The sequence below is a fragment of the Myotis nattereri genome, assembly GCF_964212035.1.
Source record: "Myotis nattereri genome assembly, chromosome: 11".
Classification (NCBI taxonomy): Eukaryota; Metazoa; Chordata; class Mammalia; order Chiroptera; family Vespertilionidae; genus Myotis; species Myotis nattereri.
In genome coordinates this window covers 60,517,122-60,532,744 of record NC_138086.1, presented here as the reverse complement: position 1 = coordinate 60,532,744, position 15,623 = coordinate 60,517,122, and the positions used below count along the sequence as shown (strand labels likewise).

Below are 15,623 nucleotides of genomic sequence, written 5' to 3'. Positions count from 1 at the left end.
GATCCTGTAAAGCTTTGGCTGTGTGTGTGTGTGTGTGTGTGTGACAGACATTGGTTTGTTCGTGCTTACGGCATCTGACAGTTGGACATTTCTGTACCTAAGACTACACACGCTTAGACCGACTTCCCAAATCACAGGCAGCAGAACTAAATTCTCAGTTCACCCTTGTCCTCTCTGCTGCACAGCACAGGTTCTGCTGACCACTCTCCCAGAGATGTGGAAATGACTTGATTGTATGTGATTTGATTTGATAGAAAACATTCAGATGCGTCACATGCAGCATAGGGAACAGTCTGCCTTTGCACCCCAGAAGTCAGGCCTCGGCTGCCCGTCAGAAAGCCTCTCTGATATTTGCTCTCTCTCCCTTTCTTCATCGACTCCAGTTTATTCCTCGCAGGAGCGAGGCTCCATTGAAGGGCTGTGTCCTAGAACGCTCTGCCTTGAGCGGCTGATGTTGTCTGGCTGCTCACTTTGTATCTATCAAAAAGCTAGAGAAGTTTTAAAACAAAACACTCATTTGCTTCTCCTTTTGCCCATCCTTTGGAATTCCCATGGTAACAAGGGAGTGTGCGCACCGTGAGATTACCATCAGAAGAAATACTGAACTTCCTATTTAGGGTCAGGTAGGGGAGGCGAATTTTAGGATCTTGTTTTCAGAAGCCAACTGAGAGAACTAGAAAGTAGCCATTCATGTTTCCTATCATCAAGTTACTGAGAAGAGTAATGTTCTCGGTGTAATGTTAAGGGTAAATGCATTACCTGGAGTACATACTGTTATTGTAAAGTACCCAAGGAATATTCACAGGTTGAACATTTCAGGTATGTTGCCTTTGAAAGAAATAAGAAGTAACGTGGACTGACTGCATGTCCAGAGCCTTGAGGAGCTGCGATCTTCAAGGTCGTAGAGAGAAACACCCCTTGGGACTCACACTGGGTGCTGCCTTGGTTCCAGAGAAGCGAGGTGGTTCATTCTCTCTCTCTCTCTCTCTCTCTCTCTCTCTCTCTCTCTCTCTCTCTCTCTCTCGTTTTTTAGTGGCAAAGGCATTTCTCATTGTTCCCAGTAGGTTGGCTTTCAGTGCTTTCAGAGGCCCCTCTCCCCGCCCTCATCCTCTGGAGGGCGGGCCTCCTGGGGTAGAGACTATGGAGATGCCTTTGGCCCTGGTGTCCCAGGCCACCGTTGTCCTTACCTTCGCTCAGGAAGTCCCTCTCAACCCAACTCAGGATTTTGGAAACTTAGGATAAAACAGAACGATGCTTTCCTTTCTGCCTTAGATTGCCGGTTAAATTGGTTTTTCAAAAAGTAAAGTTATAAGGCCTTCTTGGGGCTATCAGAATGTATATGCTGTGTTGTGTGTGCAGTCTTGATATTTTTCTTTCTTCTGCCTGTGGCTTGCAAAGGAAAAAGAAGCTAGCAAAATAGCACCTTTTCCAGGCCACAGAGTCCAGCCACTGGTATAGATTCTAGCCACTTATATTAAGAAACCAGCGACTCACTGGCCAGAATAAAGCAAGTGTAGAGATTGTTGCTGCATGTAACAATCTGTTTTGTGCATTTAAGAAACGTTCACTCAGTGTTTCCTGAACGATTTTCAGGAATTTCCAAGGAACCCATTCCATTCATGGTCCTAACAATAAAGCCAGAATCTTTGCTAGAGATCCAGGCCAAGCCACATCCTCTGTGTCCTCAGCAGGTCGGCCCTGGGGGAAGGGCTGTGAGATTCTTGGAAGAGATCAGGAAGACAGACAGACAGGCAGGATGGACCTGGGGGCAGTCTGTGGGGACAGAACTTGGAGAGCAGTTAGTCACGAAGCTCAGCGGACAGAGGCGTGAGGGACACGCCTTCTTTTACCGTCAAGCCAGTTCCTTCCCAGTTGGGAGGTTGAGCGAGGGAATCAGAGCTGCCCTGGGGAGAGATCAAAGAGGTGTGGTAGATGCCAGGTGCTCCTACCTTACACCTTCATTCCAGGGCCCTGGCTCTGAGCCCTCATCCAGGTAAGTGAGTTTTGTTTTTCTTTTCTTTAAAAATCAAATATCTTAATCACAAAGAATGACTAAAACAATCAAACAGCTAGCTATATTGGGAAACAATAAAATTAATCCTCTGAAAATCCTACTTTCCAAGATTCAGTTCAACTGGGGTGATCATTAGATAACATTAAAATATGGCCAATCGTAAGGGGTGAGAGCAGCATCTTTTTAAAGATGAGAGAAGCTGGAATCATTAGGGAGGGGCGTGGCCAGCAGCTGCAGTAGCCCTCTGTATCCGCGGGCTCCACATCCACGGGTTTAGCCCAAGGCCTTTTTTTTCTTTTCTTAAATTATTTTTATTGATTTCAGAGAGGAAAAGACAGGGAGAGATAGAAACATCAATTATGAGAGAGAATCACCAACCGGCTGCTTCCTGCATGCCCCCTACTGGGGCACGTGCCCTTGACGAAAATCGAACCCGGGACCCTTTAGTCCGCAGGCCAATGCTCTATCCACTGAGCCAAACTGGCTAGGGCAGAAAATATTCTTTAAAAAAATGTTACGTTGTTGCTGCCATGGACCATGTAGTTAGGCCTACCATGGTTATGATGGCTGCGATGGTGGGGTCTGTACTGAACATGTACAGACTTTCTTCTTGTCATTATTCCCTAAACAATACAGTATAACAACTATTTACCTAGTATTTACATTGTGTCTGGTACCATATGTAATCTAGAGATTTTAAAGTATATGAGAGGGTGTGCGTAGGTTCTACCCGAATACTACGCCACTTATATAAGGGACCTGAGCATCCGTGGGTTTGGGTATCTGCCTGGGGTGCTGGAGCCCATCCTGGGGATCCCAAGGGACACTGTAGACGCAGCTGGGGAGAGGGAGGGGCCGTGAAACCGCTGGTCAGAACAGCAGCTGGGTGTTTGTGATTTCCTTTTCCACAAAAAAAAAAAGCCTTACTAACCTCTCCTTCCATCTTTGGAAATGAGATTAGAGAAGGGCTGTGGTGTCCAGAGTTTAATATCTTTTATTCCCCAGGCATCTCAGAGCCCGTGTCCTGTTGGATAGCATTCAAGGAAAAAGTCCAGGAAGTGCCCTGGGGCCCTGCCACGGGCCCACTCTGTGCTTTTCTGAAACACTATTTTTAACGTGTTCCAGGCCCTAGCACAAAACACAGACCTTAAAGGACGCTTGCGCAGAATCCATGCCGAGTCCCTGCTCCTCGAGCCCCCCGCTGCTGACAGCCTGGCAGAGGTGGGTAAGGCTCCGGGTCTGGTAAGGTCTGGTGACGTCGCTGTGACCTCACAGGGCGCCCTGGCTCCCTCCTCCCCTCCAGAGGGCTGCTCACATCCACGCCTCCCCCCGCCCTCCCACCGCCGGGCGGGGTCCCGGATCCCAAGGCTTTCTCCAGTCTGCTGCTAACTGCTTCCCCTGGCCCCCAGCACTCTTCTTCCCTTTGTGCCTCTCTCCCCCATTCTTCTCCTAAGCACCCCGTTTCACTAGGCAGTACTGCCGCCGCGGGAACTGTAGCGACAAGTGTTCTCCCGCTACTTCTGAAGAGACCTCAACTTGCCAGTTCCCTGGGCTTCCTCTGTGAGACCCACTCCTCCTTCTCGGCTGTTCCCTTCTCCTTTTCCTGCAATACTTTCTTTTTTTCCTTTTAGAAGCACAACCTTACCTTCTGAGGGAAAAAATACTCTTACAGTGAAGGGTCTTGGCCAGGTGATACTACATAAAAAATGTCCTTGCTCAAGACTTGGGATGTTCATCTAAAACACTCTCTGAAGGTGTTTACAGTGAGAAATTTCAGAAAAATACAAGTGAACTGCTTGAGAAGTAGAAAAGGGTAATTAGGGTTACAACTGTTTTTAGTTATATCTTGTATTGATATGCCTTCCTCAGATGTGCTTAGTTTTTTATTAACAAATTTATTAGACTGGGGCATTTAAAATAAAAAATAAGAAGGTAATATACAAGGGGTGTGTGTGTGTGTGTGTGTGTGTGTAAATTTGAAAGGAGTTTCTAATGTTTGATCTTAATCCATCTTTCTCCTTTTCCTGTCCTCAAACCCTCACACAAGCCTTCTCTCCTTGGGAAGCTGTGGTGTCGTGATGAGGGGACTAGAGGCTGAAATGAGTCAGCGCACAGGCTGCCAGCCCCAGAAGCACTGGCGGTGACAGTTTAAGGATGGGCAGAATAACTACCTCAGGCATAAATATAATTTTATATGTAAAATAAATAAACATGATAGCAGAGGCTCAAAAACCAATGGGAAAGAGATGGATTATTCAATCAGCTAGGTTGGCACAGCTCAAAAGCAATTTGGAAAGCAGTTTAAATCTCCCATTGCACACTAAAATGAATCACTGGAGAATTTATCAAGCCCTGGCTGGTGTGGCCCAGTTGGTTGGGCATTGTCTCGGGCACGAGGGTTGCTGGTTCGATTCCTTTTAATGGCACATGCTCGGGTTGTGGGCTTGATCTCTCATGGGGGGGTATGCAAGAAGCAGCCAGTCGATGTGTTGCTCTCATATCAATGTTTCTCTCTCTCCCTCTCCATTGCTCTCTCTCTAAAAATCAATTTTAAAAATATATTTAGTAAGTACCTAGAGTAAGGAGGACTGCCTAAATGTGGAAGTAATAGGAAAAGTTACAAAAGAAATGTTGACTGGATTTGGCTTTTTTCTTAGGAGGAAAATGGTGTGTGTGAAAATAGAATGCATATAATAGACTAGGAAAAAACATTTTCAGAGAAAATGCCAGACTTGAATAATGCTAAATAGATGATAATGTATTTAATACTTAAATAATTAATAAACAATAGCAAGCAACTTAAGACCTCAACAAACAAATGGGGTGGGAGGGAATGACACAGTTTACCCCAAGTACAGATAATTTTTTAAAAACCTTCCATTTGGTAATACTTATAAATTCCTAGGAGAGTATAAAGAAATGCAGAGGGTGGGCCTCCTCCAGTGTTAGCATCTCTATATCCAGTTTCTTTTAAAAAAGGACAAAATGTTCAACCTAATTCTTAACAAAGAAATGCTAATAAAAACAAGTACATTAGCACAAAATATTTCCAAATCAAAGTGTTCGGTGCCCTTACACATGTAGAGAAAGCAGAAGTTCTCTTGCTTGTTGATGCAATTAGGCAACATACATTTTACCTTTAACATTTTTAATAATTCTAGTTCTGAGAACTGATTCTAAGGAATAATGAGCTATACTCAGAGACACATTTGCAAGCATGTTCACCACCTTTACAAATTTGGAAACACCTTTAATTTCCAATAAAGGTAATGGTTCCCTATGACACACAATTAAAATAGAATATCTATCAACTAAAGTTCATTGTGTCAAAGAACTTGTAACAGCCCGGGGAAAAGTTCACAACGTGATGTTACGTGACTTCAGCAGATTAGATAAAGACAAGGGACAGTGGGGTCCCAATTTTTCAAAAAGTACATCACCAGGTTAATAGGAGCCACATCTGGGGAATGAGACTTTAAGTGCTGTTTATCTACTTTTTGTATTTTCTGTTTTGAACACATTACTTTTATATTCAGAACAAATATTAATTTTGAAATTATTTATAGTGCAATGTTGTTTGGGGGAAGTTTATAAAATTAGATGGGTAGAGATTACAATTATTTCAGAGCAAAGCTATATGTATAGAGAGGGTTGTAGAGAAATGTATCAAAAGAGTTGCAGTGGTTGCTTCACTGTGATGGGATTATGCGCCCCCTCCCTTTTCTCTGTTTATCTTTTGTAACTTAAAAAATAGACAAACTGAGGAGACATCATTTCATTGAACTGACCAGATTAATGTGCTAATAAATGAAGCCCCATGTGGTGCAGACTCTGTGCTGGGTGCAGTCCCGTGAGCTTCCGTAGGTGTTAATAGGAAGTAGCTGGGGTGGGACAGCAGAAGGGGCGAGGGCTGGGGTGTTCCTTTCAGGCTTGATCAGCCCGGACATCCTCTGACACCTCAGTCTAGGAGGAAGGTAGAGAGCACGAGTGACCGGTAATAATTAATGAGTAGAGCAGCTAAATAAATCATTAGAGTCTTATGTGGCAGCAGCACACCAAAGACAGGGCAGTTCAGTGAGCATTACAGGAGCTCCCTCGCTCACCGCGCTGTCTCCCTGTCCCTTGAGAAGGGGCTAGACGGGGGCACAGCTGTGGTATTTATCTGTAGATCCCACCGTGGTCTCTTTGTTAGGGTAGAGAGAAGCCTGCTTTCCAGAAAGCTGTGCAGATATTAAAATGGGGTGGGTCTTGGAGCGAATGCCTCGGGCCAGCTATCTTAGTTAGGAAGAATCCAAGACAAAGGGGTCCGCATTTCAATGTGCCCCAGAAGCAGGCATTTCATAGAGAGGCCTTGCCCTGTATGAAGGACGGAAGTCTGCCGTGGTCCTCCTGTTTAGCACACCCTTCTGGGCATCATTTGTGTATGAGACGGAGGAGTGTGTCCTGAACTGGAAAAACTTCTGGGGAAGACATAATCCGCGCTAACCTTTGTTCCCGTTATTCTGGGATGCTCTTAGCAGATACGTAACGACACAGAAGCGGCTCCTGGGTCAGCCCAGTGAGAGATGGGAGGTCCGGGGAGTTCAGGGCATCCATCTCCTCTGGGTGGGAGGCATCGAAGCCTCTTGTGCTGAATCCGTTCTCATTCCTCAAGGCCTGTCACTGTCCCCTCTTCTGTGCAGCCCTCCCCAAACCAGAGCCGCTTCGGAACCACCTCACCTTCCTCTCCGCTTCTAGCGCTCTCCATGTCCCACGGTCTTGGTCTCAGAGTGTTGGTGTGTTCTCTGCACCCCTCATTCAGGCCAGACGCCGGGTCTTACCCATCAGTGTGTCCCTCCGGGGCCAGCACAAAGCAGTGGCTCAATTTGTTGAAACACATTGATTTTTTTCACTTACAACTCGATAGAAGCTGTACCCCCAGTATTCAGGTCCAACCTGTTTTGGCCGGGCCCCACCTAGGCGTCTGTAAAATCCTGATGCCCCCACCCCCCGGGACACATAATTCTTATTATTTAAAAAGTAAACTCCTGTTCACGTGGAGGAAGCCTAAAAGGCCATTAACTTGGTCTAAACAAGCTTCCAAGGTACATGGTCTCCATGAAAGAGAAAAATAAAAGAACAAAAGGACTGTTGAAGTACTGAGGAGGAAATCACTAAGAAATTGTTAAATAATAATATGAAATTATATGAAAAATAGCAAAGTTTTAAGACATAATAGAGAACTGAAATGCATAAATATGTCACAATATATATCTATGTACTGTATATGAGGCCCCTAGAACCATAAGAAATGCAAAAAAATCACTATTAATAACTCATTCTCTAATTGCCCTCCTTAAAAGTCAAATTGCCCCCCTGTGGGGCGTGTGCCCCAGTGATGGATAAAACCAGGCTTCTGGCCTCAATGAGTGGGAGCCACTGATCTAGACCCAGGGAAGAAGGGATGGAGAGCCAGGCAAGATGAGAATAGAGCATTGCAGTGTGCTGTTGTGTTATTTGTGTAGCAGCCTCTAAAGGGGGTTGGGAACTTCCTTCCCTCGCAGAGTCATTGTGGTTGGAGAGAGACAAAGAGAATTTATTTCATTCATCCATCCATGAATAATGAATGATCTGCCACCAGGGGCACTTCTGGACCAAAACACACTGTTTATTTGTCAAGGGACGGCTCACAAGCAGCATGCTGGCCTCCGTGAGCACGTGGGGCAGAAGAGAGCGAGGCTGCTCAGCCCAGCCATGCAAGGACACGCATGCAGTACAACTCAGAGGAACGTTAGGATGAAAAGCAGCACCCTGCAGCCGTAGGAAATAAGGGAATGTGATTCAGAGAGCGTGGGAACGTTTCCCTCTTCAATGCGACAGGGACTGGCCTGGACAGTCTTTCTCTGGCTTTGAGATTTGCTCATGTGCCTGAGCAGTGAAGTGCCTGTAAGTGAGGCACCCATTCGGAGGAGGCCTTCGTTTTTCATTTTATTTCATATGAGGCTTGTTTCTCCTCAACTCTGGAGCTGACCTCTGCTTTGAGCTGCTTGTTTGCATGGGCCTGCGACCTTGCGTATCATGCAACCAAATCAGTTGTGTGTTTTGCTTCTCTTGAGACCGTTTCTAAATATATATGTATTCTTGTTTTTGTGTTTTAAATAGGAAAACTCCACCGATGACAACCGGCCCCTGGTCCATCAGCTTTCTAATGAGAGTCGGCTCTCCATCACTGACTCCCTGTCAGAGTTCTTCGATGCCCAGGAAGTCCTGTTATCGCCTAGCTCTTCAGAAAATGAGGTTTGACCATTGTGTTCAGTCATGTGCCTCAGAGTCTCTTCTGTTGCTGTACCCATCCCGTAAATACTCATCTCTAGAAACACTAAACTCAGTTGCTCCTTTCTACCATTATATTCTGGGATCTCGTTATGACTCCTACCCCACATTGCACAAAAGGCTACAAGACCTTAGAATAAAAAGTTGGGAAAGTAGGTATTGGGCATCCTTATTTCTGTTACTTGACTTGCTATCCCTCTTTTCAATGACAGGTTAACAATTTTGACTATTAGCGGTTTGATATGTAATATTTCTAACTACAGGGCCAGAAATTAGCATCATGGATATTTTTTAATCATTGAATTCAGCCTATATTAATTTACAACATAAATTATTATAATTATGTTGTAATATGGTCATTATAATACTTTATAACATATAACAATATTTTTAATTTTTAAAATTTTTAACAATATTATTTTAAATTGATGCATAAAATTCATACTCTCCTGAGGAGACAAGTGTCATAGTTGGCCTTGCTGTGTATAGTGTGTATTGATAATTTTATCCCTTTAGAAGTACTCATCTTATTAATTTCTATAGAAGATTATTTTTTTCACAAATAGTTCAAAGACAAATTGTAACTCATTCTGCCAAACACTAACACATTCTGAAAATGCAGCCTGAGTTAATAAGAATTTTAATAACAACTAAAATCTTAGGTTTACTTGTGTTTTCCTTGTGAGAACGAAAGTGCGAGGATTTTAATAACAGCTGTTTGCTGTGAATGCCCCTAGGCAGGCAGGTGAGTGGCCCCAGTAAAAACAGCGTCCAGAACTATTTCTCTAAGTTCGAAGAGTGGGATTGAAAGTGTTTGCTGATTTTGCGTACAGGTTCTATGAAAACCTGGCTTGTTTACTCTCACTCTAAGGTATATTATTTCTTCTTTCCCATAGGGTTCTGAGGACGATTCATATGTCAGTGACATAAGTGATAACCTTTCCTTGGACAATCTCAGTAATGACTTAGACAATGAGAGACAAACCTTGGGTAAGACTTAAATTATTTGATCTCTGAAAATCTGGATCTTCATGGAATACTAATAAACATATAAAGAGAACCTGTTGCAGGCCAAGAACTGTAACAAGAACTATATAAGAAAATTCAGATATGGTCCCTCTCAAGGTTTTATAACCCAGGTGGGAAGACAGTACTCACTCACATGAGAAAAATGTTTTCATTCAAATAAATCTGCCTACTTGTGTAAATTTCTATTTTCTAAAGTGAGGGTATACCAATTATATAAATATCAAAGATTAGTACAACAGATAACCCTTATTGGTCAAACATTCTCTCTCCAGACATATTAGAATATAACTTTTTGCCTTTAGGTATCTAGTGGTTTTCATAATTTAGGAATTCTACGGGGCTTATGATTTGTCAGAAATTAAAATTGAATGATGACAAGCCCGAGAGAGCCTCAGGAGGTGGACACTCACCTATGCGGCTCACAGATGGGAAGTCAATGCCGCCTTCTTGAGGAGCCAGCCCTCTGCTCATATGAATCCAAAAATGTTCATAGTTTATGGCATAGTAATTCTATTTCCTATGAAAATTATCAGAGATAATCAAATATCTAGGTATATGAACATTCACTACTTGTTTGCATCATAGCAAAACATTGAAATAAATCCAAATCCAACAGTAGATGAATGATTCAGTCAATTGTGGCATATCCATAGAATGGGACTTTTTACAGTCATTATAGATGATGTTCTAGAAGAACTCTGAATAGCATGCAAAAGTAACATGTTAACTGAATAAGCAGAACAGAAAACTAGGCATACAGTGTGAGGTATATGGGTGAGAAAGCACTAAATGAAAATACTCCAAAATATAGGTGGCTACTATATCTGGGTAGTGGGATAATGGATGACTTCTATTATTTTTTCATTATTATCCTGTAATAAACACAGTTGCTTTTTTCAGGATTTAAAGTGATTTTTAAGAGTTTAAGAGCTTTTACCAGAATTTGAAGTGCTCTTTAAAAAGAGGTTAAAGAGTTAAAAGTGTAAACAGTAGCCTGCTCTGGACATAAATCGCAGTATCCAGTTTTGTTGTTAAGTGTCTATAGAGCTGCGAAGAACTGGCTTTCGATTAGGGATTTGGCGACCTACCTGTGGATGAAGTCCGTGAATGTTAGTGCATGTAATTTTTGGTACTTAATTTTGTCGTGCAAAATTTCTATCAAATGACTTTCAGTCATATTCTGAATAACTGAGATTAATGGTAAAATTGAGTACTTTTTAGGTAAGGTTTCACTCATGGATTTTTTTAAAAAAAAATAATAAAGTGAAAAGACTTGTAGAGACAACCAGGCTTATTTCCCTTTCAGGGTCGGTTCCTGAAAGCGGTGGGGAAGCCAAGTGCAGGAGGAGGACGTGCCTGCCGGCACCCTGCCCCAGCAGCAGCAGCGTCAGCCTGTGGAACATCCTGAGGAATAACATCGGGAAGGACCTGTCCAAAGTGGCCATGCCCGTGGAGCTGAACGAGCCGCTGAACACGCTGCAGAGGCTCTGCGAGGAGCTGGAGTACAGCGAGCTGCTGGACAAGGCCGCGCGCATCACCAGCGCCCTGGAGAGGATGGTGAGGGCTCGGCCCACGGCGCTGTCCAGCTGTCCAGCCCCTGCACCTGGGCCACCAGGCCATCCACGCCGGCCAGCAGGACAGACAGCCCGGGCGCCACCCTGGGCATTGTTCCTGGGCGTCATTCCTGTGATGGGCTCCTTCCTCAGGGTCCTCTGGCTCCCCTGTGCTCCGCTGGCCTCATTCACACTGGCAGGACTTGCCACTTGGCAGGGTGGTGGGGAGGGCTTCCTTGTGACAGCTGGTGCCTGGGGGTAGTTCTGCTCTGCGGCTTTGCGCTTCCTCTTTCTCCAGAACTTTCCATGTGATTGTTCTGATAAGCCTGGCTAGAAAGCCTGCCCTGAGGGCTGTCTGGGCGTTTATTTTTACTATCCCAGGTGGATAGAATTTAACCTTTCAAGCTGTTTTTCTCGTCAAGGGTAAATTTCCCTTGAGAATGATTTTGTTTATTTTTGGAATAATATTTCCACAGCCATTTCCTAGAGTTTCAGAAAATAACACTCTCAGAAGAGATTTTCACATAAGAAAGACTCTTTTTGTGTTTTCTTCCCCCTTCCTCCTTAGTCTATAGAATTGTTACTGTGTGTTTTGAAGCTCATCCTTGAGAAAGTCACCCTGTTTGTCTACTCCGCTTCCACGGAGGGGCTCCTGAGTGTTCCGCATCGGCCCCGTTTGGGGACCTCCGTGGCGGTGAGGCTGCGGACAGCTCGGCCCTCGCATGCTACCTGCTCAGCAGGGCGGTCGCTGTGTGGGAGGCTGGGGCTCCTGTGTGTTCCCCCAATGCAGTCTCTGCCCAGGCATTGCTGAGTGGCTGACTTGGAGTTGGCACGCCCCCTTGGGTTCAGGTCATAAAGACACCTTCCAGCCAAGAGAGCTGAATTCTTTCCTAAATTCTAAGCATTCTGCAGCTTTCCTCCTAATCAAAATGTCATTACTTTAGTGATTTGAAGATTAAAGGGAACTCTAATTAGTGGGTGAAAAGAGACATCCCCAAAGCATTCCACACAGCCTCCAGGGACTTCTCCATCCAGGAGGCTTTCTTGTTACCACAGATAATAAGAGTAGGAGAGAAAAACAGATTGTGTGTCTTTTCAATCTTTGTTACTCTTCCCCAGAGAATTTCTGCTGAACAAAGGGAAGCAAATAGCTTCTAAGGCAAGTGTTAAAAGTCACCGTTTTGTGGACAGCTCTTTTCTGTGAAGAAAAAGTTTGGCTTTGAAGATGAAAGTATTCTTAAAGGTGCTTCATTCTTGCCACAATTAAGAAACCCTTAGGATGTTCAGCTGACTGGTTGGTGTAATTGACCTTGAGAAGAAGTTTGAGCAAAGAATTTGCATTCCGGCACCAAGTGCAGGAGGGGAACTCCAGGAAAGCTGGGAGCCGGAACCTTCCCCGGGCTTGTGCTCACTGCTCTGTGGGTCAGCCTGGGCCCTGCATAGATCTCTCTGCTGTCCAGCCAAAAAGGAGGATGCTTGCTGTGCCTGCTCCCTCCCATCTCCCTCAGCATTATGAGTGATTCCAGGCTCAAGTGTGCATTTTGTTCTAGGTTAAATTGGGAAGGCGACTCAGGGTTGGCTCAGCGTTCAGTATAGACTGTGGCCTTGCTGTTGGACAGGAAACGGGCATTGAGGAAGCAGAGAGAGGAACAGTTACCCAGGTTTCAAGAACAAAGGCTGAATGGAGCAGAGTGATCCGTGTTTATAAACCACCCAGCCACTCTAGGGTGCCCTCTAGCGTGAGGGGGAAGGTGGCGCCTATCTGTGAATGGCTGAGGAAAGGTGTGAGCCCAGTGAACACTGATGAAGGGCACTCAGCTTTTCTTCCCAGAGAAGCGCTTCGTGACCGGTGCTGGGAAGAGGGAACGTGGAGATGGTTGCTCAGCATTAGAAAGTAGAAGCTGCTCTTGCCACTTAGGTTTAATTTTTTTTGCTGACCGCCCCCCCCCCCCCCCCCCCCGCCTTCCCCAGAAAGACAAAAAGAGAGTGTGTGTTTTGGGGATCCTGGAAGGGAAACCGATAAAAACGCCGAGGGCCTCACAGTGGGGGCCATGCAGGGATCCGGTTTCCTGGTGGTCACCTGTAGTTTTCCTTCCCTTTCCTGTGTGAGTTCCCTTTTGTCCTCCCAGAAGCAGAACTTTCGCAAAGGCAGGCACCCTGCTCCGTCCTGGGGCTTGCTGCTCAGGCTCAGGCAATGACTCGCACAGACTTTCTTTTGTCAAAACGAGTTTTGCTATTTCTACAGCATCAGATTGGGAATGGTTAAACTTAGGTTGCGAATTTCTGAAATTTGAGGGAAGTTTGGCTTTTTATGCTTTTCTTCCTCCTTCTCCCCCCAAACCTAAGCAGGACATCAGGAGTCTCGGGTGTTGTCAGGTCCGGAGGTGCTGGACCGGGCTGAACAGCTCACGAACAGGGCAGTTCACGTGGTACAGAGCGGCATGTCGAAAGCCTCTGCCACCGGGGAGGCATCAGAACAAGTGGGTGGTTTGAACATGTTTGGTTCATTTGTCTCTGAGGCCACAGCGAACATGACTGAAACCTGCAACTTTAAACCAAAGTTGGGCCGCAGGTCATGGGTTTGGTTCCCGGTCAGGGCACATCCACAGTCGGGGTGCATGAGAAAGGCCACCAATGGATGCTTCTCTCTCACATTAATATCTGTCTGTGTCTCCCCCGCTCCTCCTAATCCTCCCTCTCTAAAAAAAAAAGGGGGGGTGCAGGGGATTAATTAAAAATAAATAGATAAAACTAAAATTAAATAAAAATTAAACCAAAAGTGGTTTGGTTGTCTTTAAAGCAGACGTAAATCTTTGGCTTCTGAAAAAAACCTTAAAGAGAGAAAGAAAGCCTTTATCTTGCTCATATCTTGGTAAAAAATAAATCTCTTGGCTACAGAACAATAACAACGCTCTCTCCTCCTTCCCCGCAGGTGTACGTGGCCGCCTTTGCTGTGTCGGCTTACGCGTCCAGCTACTACCGCGCTGGGAGCAAGCCCTTCAATCCGGTTCTGGGAGAAACATACGAGTGTATTCGTGAGGACAAGGGCTTCCGGTATTTTTCAGAACAGGTGGGTATACACCTTCTTGTTTGTTGTGTCCACCCTTTAGCGTTGTGTCCACCACTTGTACTGGAGGAGTCGCTTCTACCTCCCATGACATGTGCTTTTGAAATACTTGTGTTCCACCTTTCACCAGCTTCAGAGCAACTCAGATGATTATAGGGCTTTTACACATGAAGAGAGGGATCGAGTTCCCTTCCACGGAAAGCTAGCCACCACCCCTGGGCATGAAGGTCCTGGCACTGCTGAGCTCTCTGGCTTGGCCACACGTATCAGCCGTGCCCTTTCTGTTCCAAGTCACAGGGAGAGGACACTTCTAAGTAAGAAGCATTTGCCCAAACTGCCATTTAGGTTTAAAGGGTGCACCCTCAGCTCGTTGACACTATCATTTTAGAGCATGAACACCCCCATCAGGATGGGTAGCACCAAATAAACGCATTATTCTTGATTTTAAGAATAATCATTCATTCATGTATTTATTCACTCGGTCCATACTTATGTATCGAGCATATACCACGTGCCTAGCTAGCATTGCCTAGGTGCTGGGAGAGCGCACGGGGCGGGGGCTGCGGGGCCTGTCCTCAGCGAGGATGGGCATACTGCATACCTGTGCGGCCAAGGGCCCTGAGCTTCCACATGACTCCTCCCCTCTCAGGATGAGCAGAGAACCACACTCCGGGACAGCATCTCTGGAGGCAGACGGCATAGGTTCCTTTCAGCTCCACCTCTTACTGGGCTTGTCACCAGGTCGTCCGCTTCCCTCTGTGCTGCAGTTTAAGTGGGAGTGATGGTCACGGACAGGCCTCAGGTGGCTTTGCAAGGGTTGACGAGGTTCTCTCTACGAAGCTCTGGGGCCGTGAAGTAAAGAGTGTGGTGTGAGTGTGCCCTTCTTGCTCATGCTGGATGGCATGGTTTGCATTAGTGTAATGTTGGCAGCAGCCAGATACGTCAGTGAGGAATTGTTTAGCTAAAACAGGGTGCAAAGGTACTGAAAATAAAGATAAAAACAATCCCCCCCACCCCAGTTAAAGCAGCAGCCAAACATGCCCACCCTCCGTGTACCCTAAATGTCACCTGGGAACATTAAACATGATTGCTGTGATACATTTCTCTCCTCCCCATTCTTAGAAAGCTGAGGGAAAATGGGGCGCGGGGGGGGGGGGGTGTTGCTAAAATATTATTTCCCTTCCTGACACCCTGCTGCCCTCTTTATCAAAGGAGGTGCATTATGGGGTAGGAAGGGAAGGGTGGTGTGGCTGACAGGTTTATGGAAACGGTGCTTGTCTTAACTGCACATTGCAAGCAGCATTCTCTGAAACTCAAAGGAAAATGGATACACGATAATCCCAAAGCGCATTTTCAGTAGCTTTCCAGTTAGAGCCTGAAATGAGAAATTAAACCCTGGTATCAGGGAGGTAGGGGGTTAAATCAGTAGTTAAAGGGATATGATAATCTGATTCAAATTCAAGTGGGTTACTTAAGTACTGAACCTAAAATGGAATGAGAATAAATGAAAATGTAATTTGGTTACCATGGCATTATATACACTCATGTGAAGCAATAAAGGCCCCAGATGGCCCCAAACTCCAGCCGACAACCAGGACAGGATGAACAGGCATAGGAAACAATAGTAACCGGAGCTTGTCGGAAGCTA

General features: G+C 45.3%; 1 protein-coding gene across 2 annotated transcripts in view; it reads left to right on the top strand.

Annotated features, from left to right (window-relative positions):
* Positions 1 to 15,623, top strand: part of OSBPL3 (oxysterol binding protein like 3) — a 162,851-nt gene that overhangs the window by 124,752 nt on the left and 22,476 nt on the right. Inside the window, exons 15-19 of one of the 2 annotated variants that reach the window (XM_081102192.1) lie at positions 3,140 to 3,235; positions 8,156 to 8,290; positions 9,223 to 9,316; positions 10,662 to 10,912; positions 13,841 to 13,978. In XM_081102192.1, coding sequence (XP_080958318.1) covers positions 3,140 to 3,235; positions 8,156 to 8,290; positions 9,223 to 9,316; positions 10,662 to 10,912; positions 13,841 to 13,978 — 714 coding nt within the window. The remainder of the gene's footprint in view (positions 1 to 3,139; positions 3,236 to 8,155; positions 8,291 to 9,222; positions 9,317 to 10,661; positions 10,913 to 13,840; positions 13,979 to 15,623) is intronic. The other variant, XR_013996587.1, reaches the window with a different exon arrangement.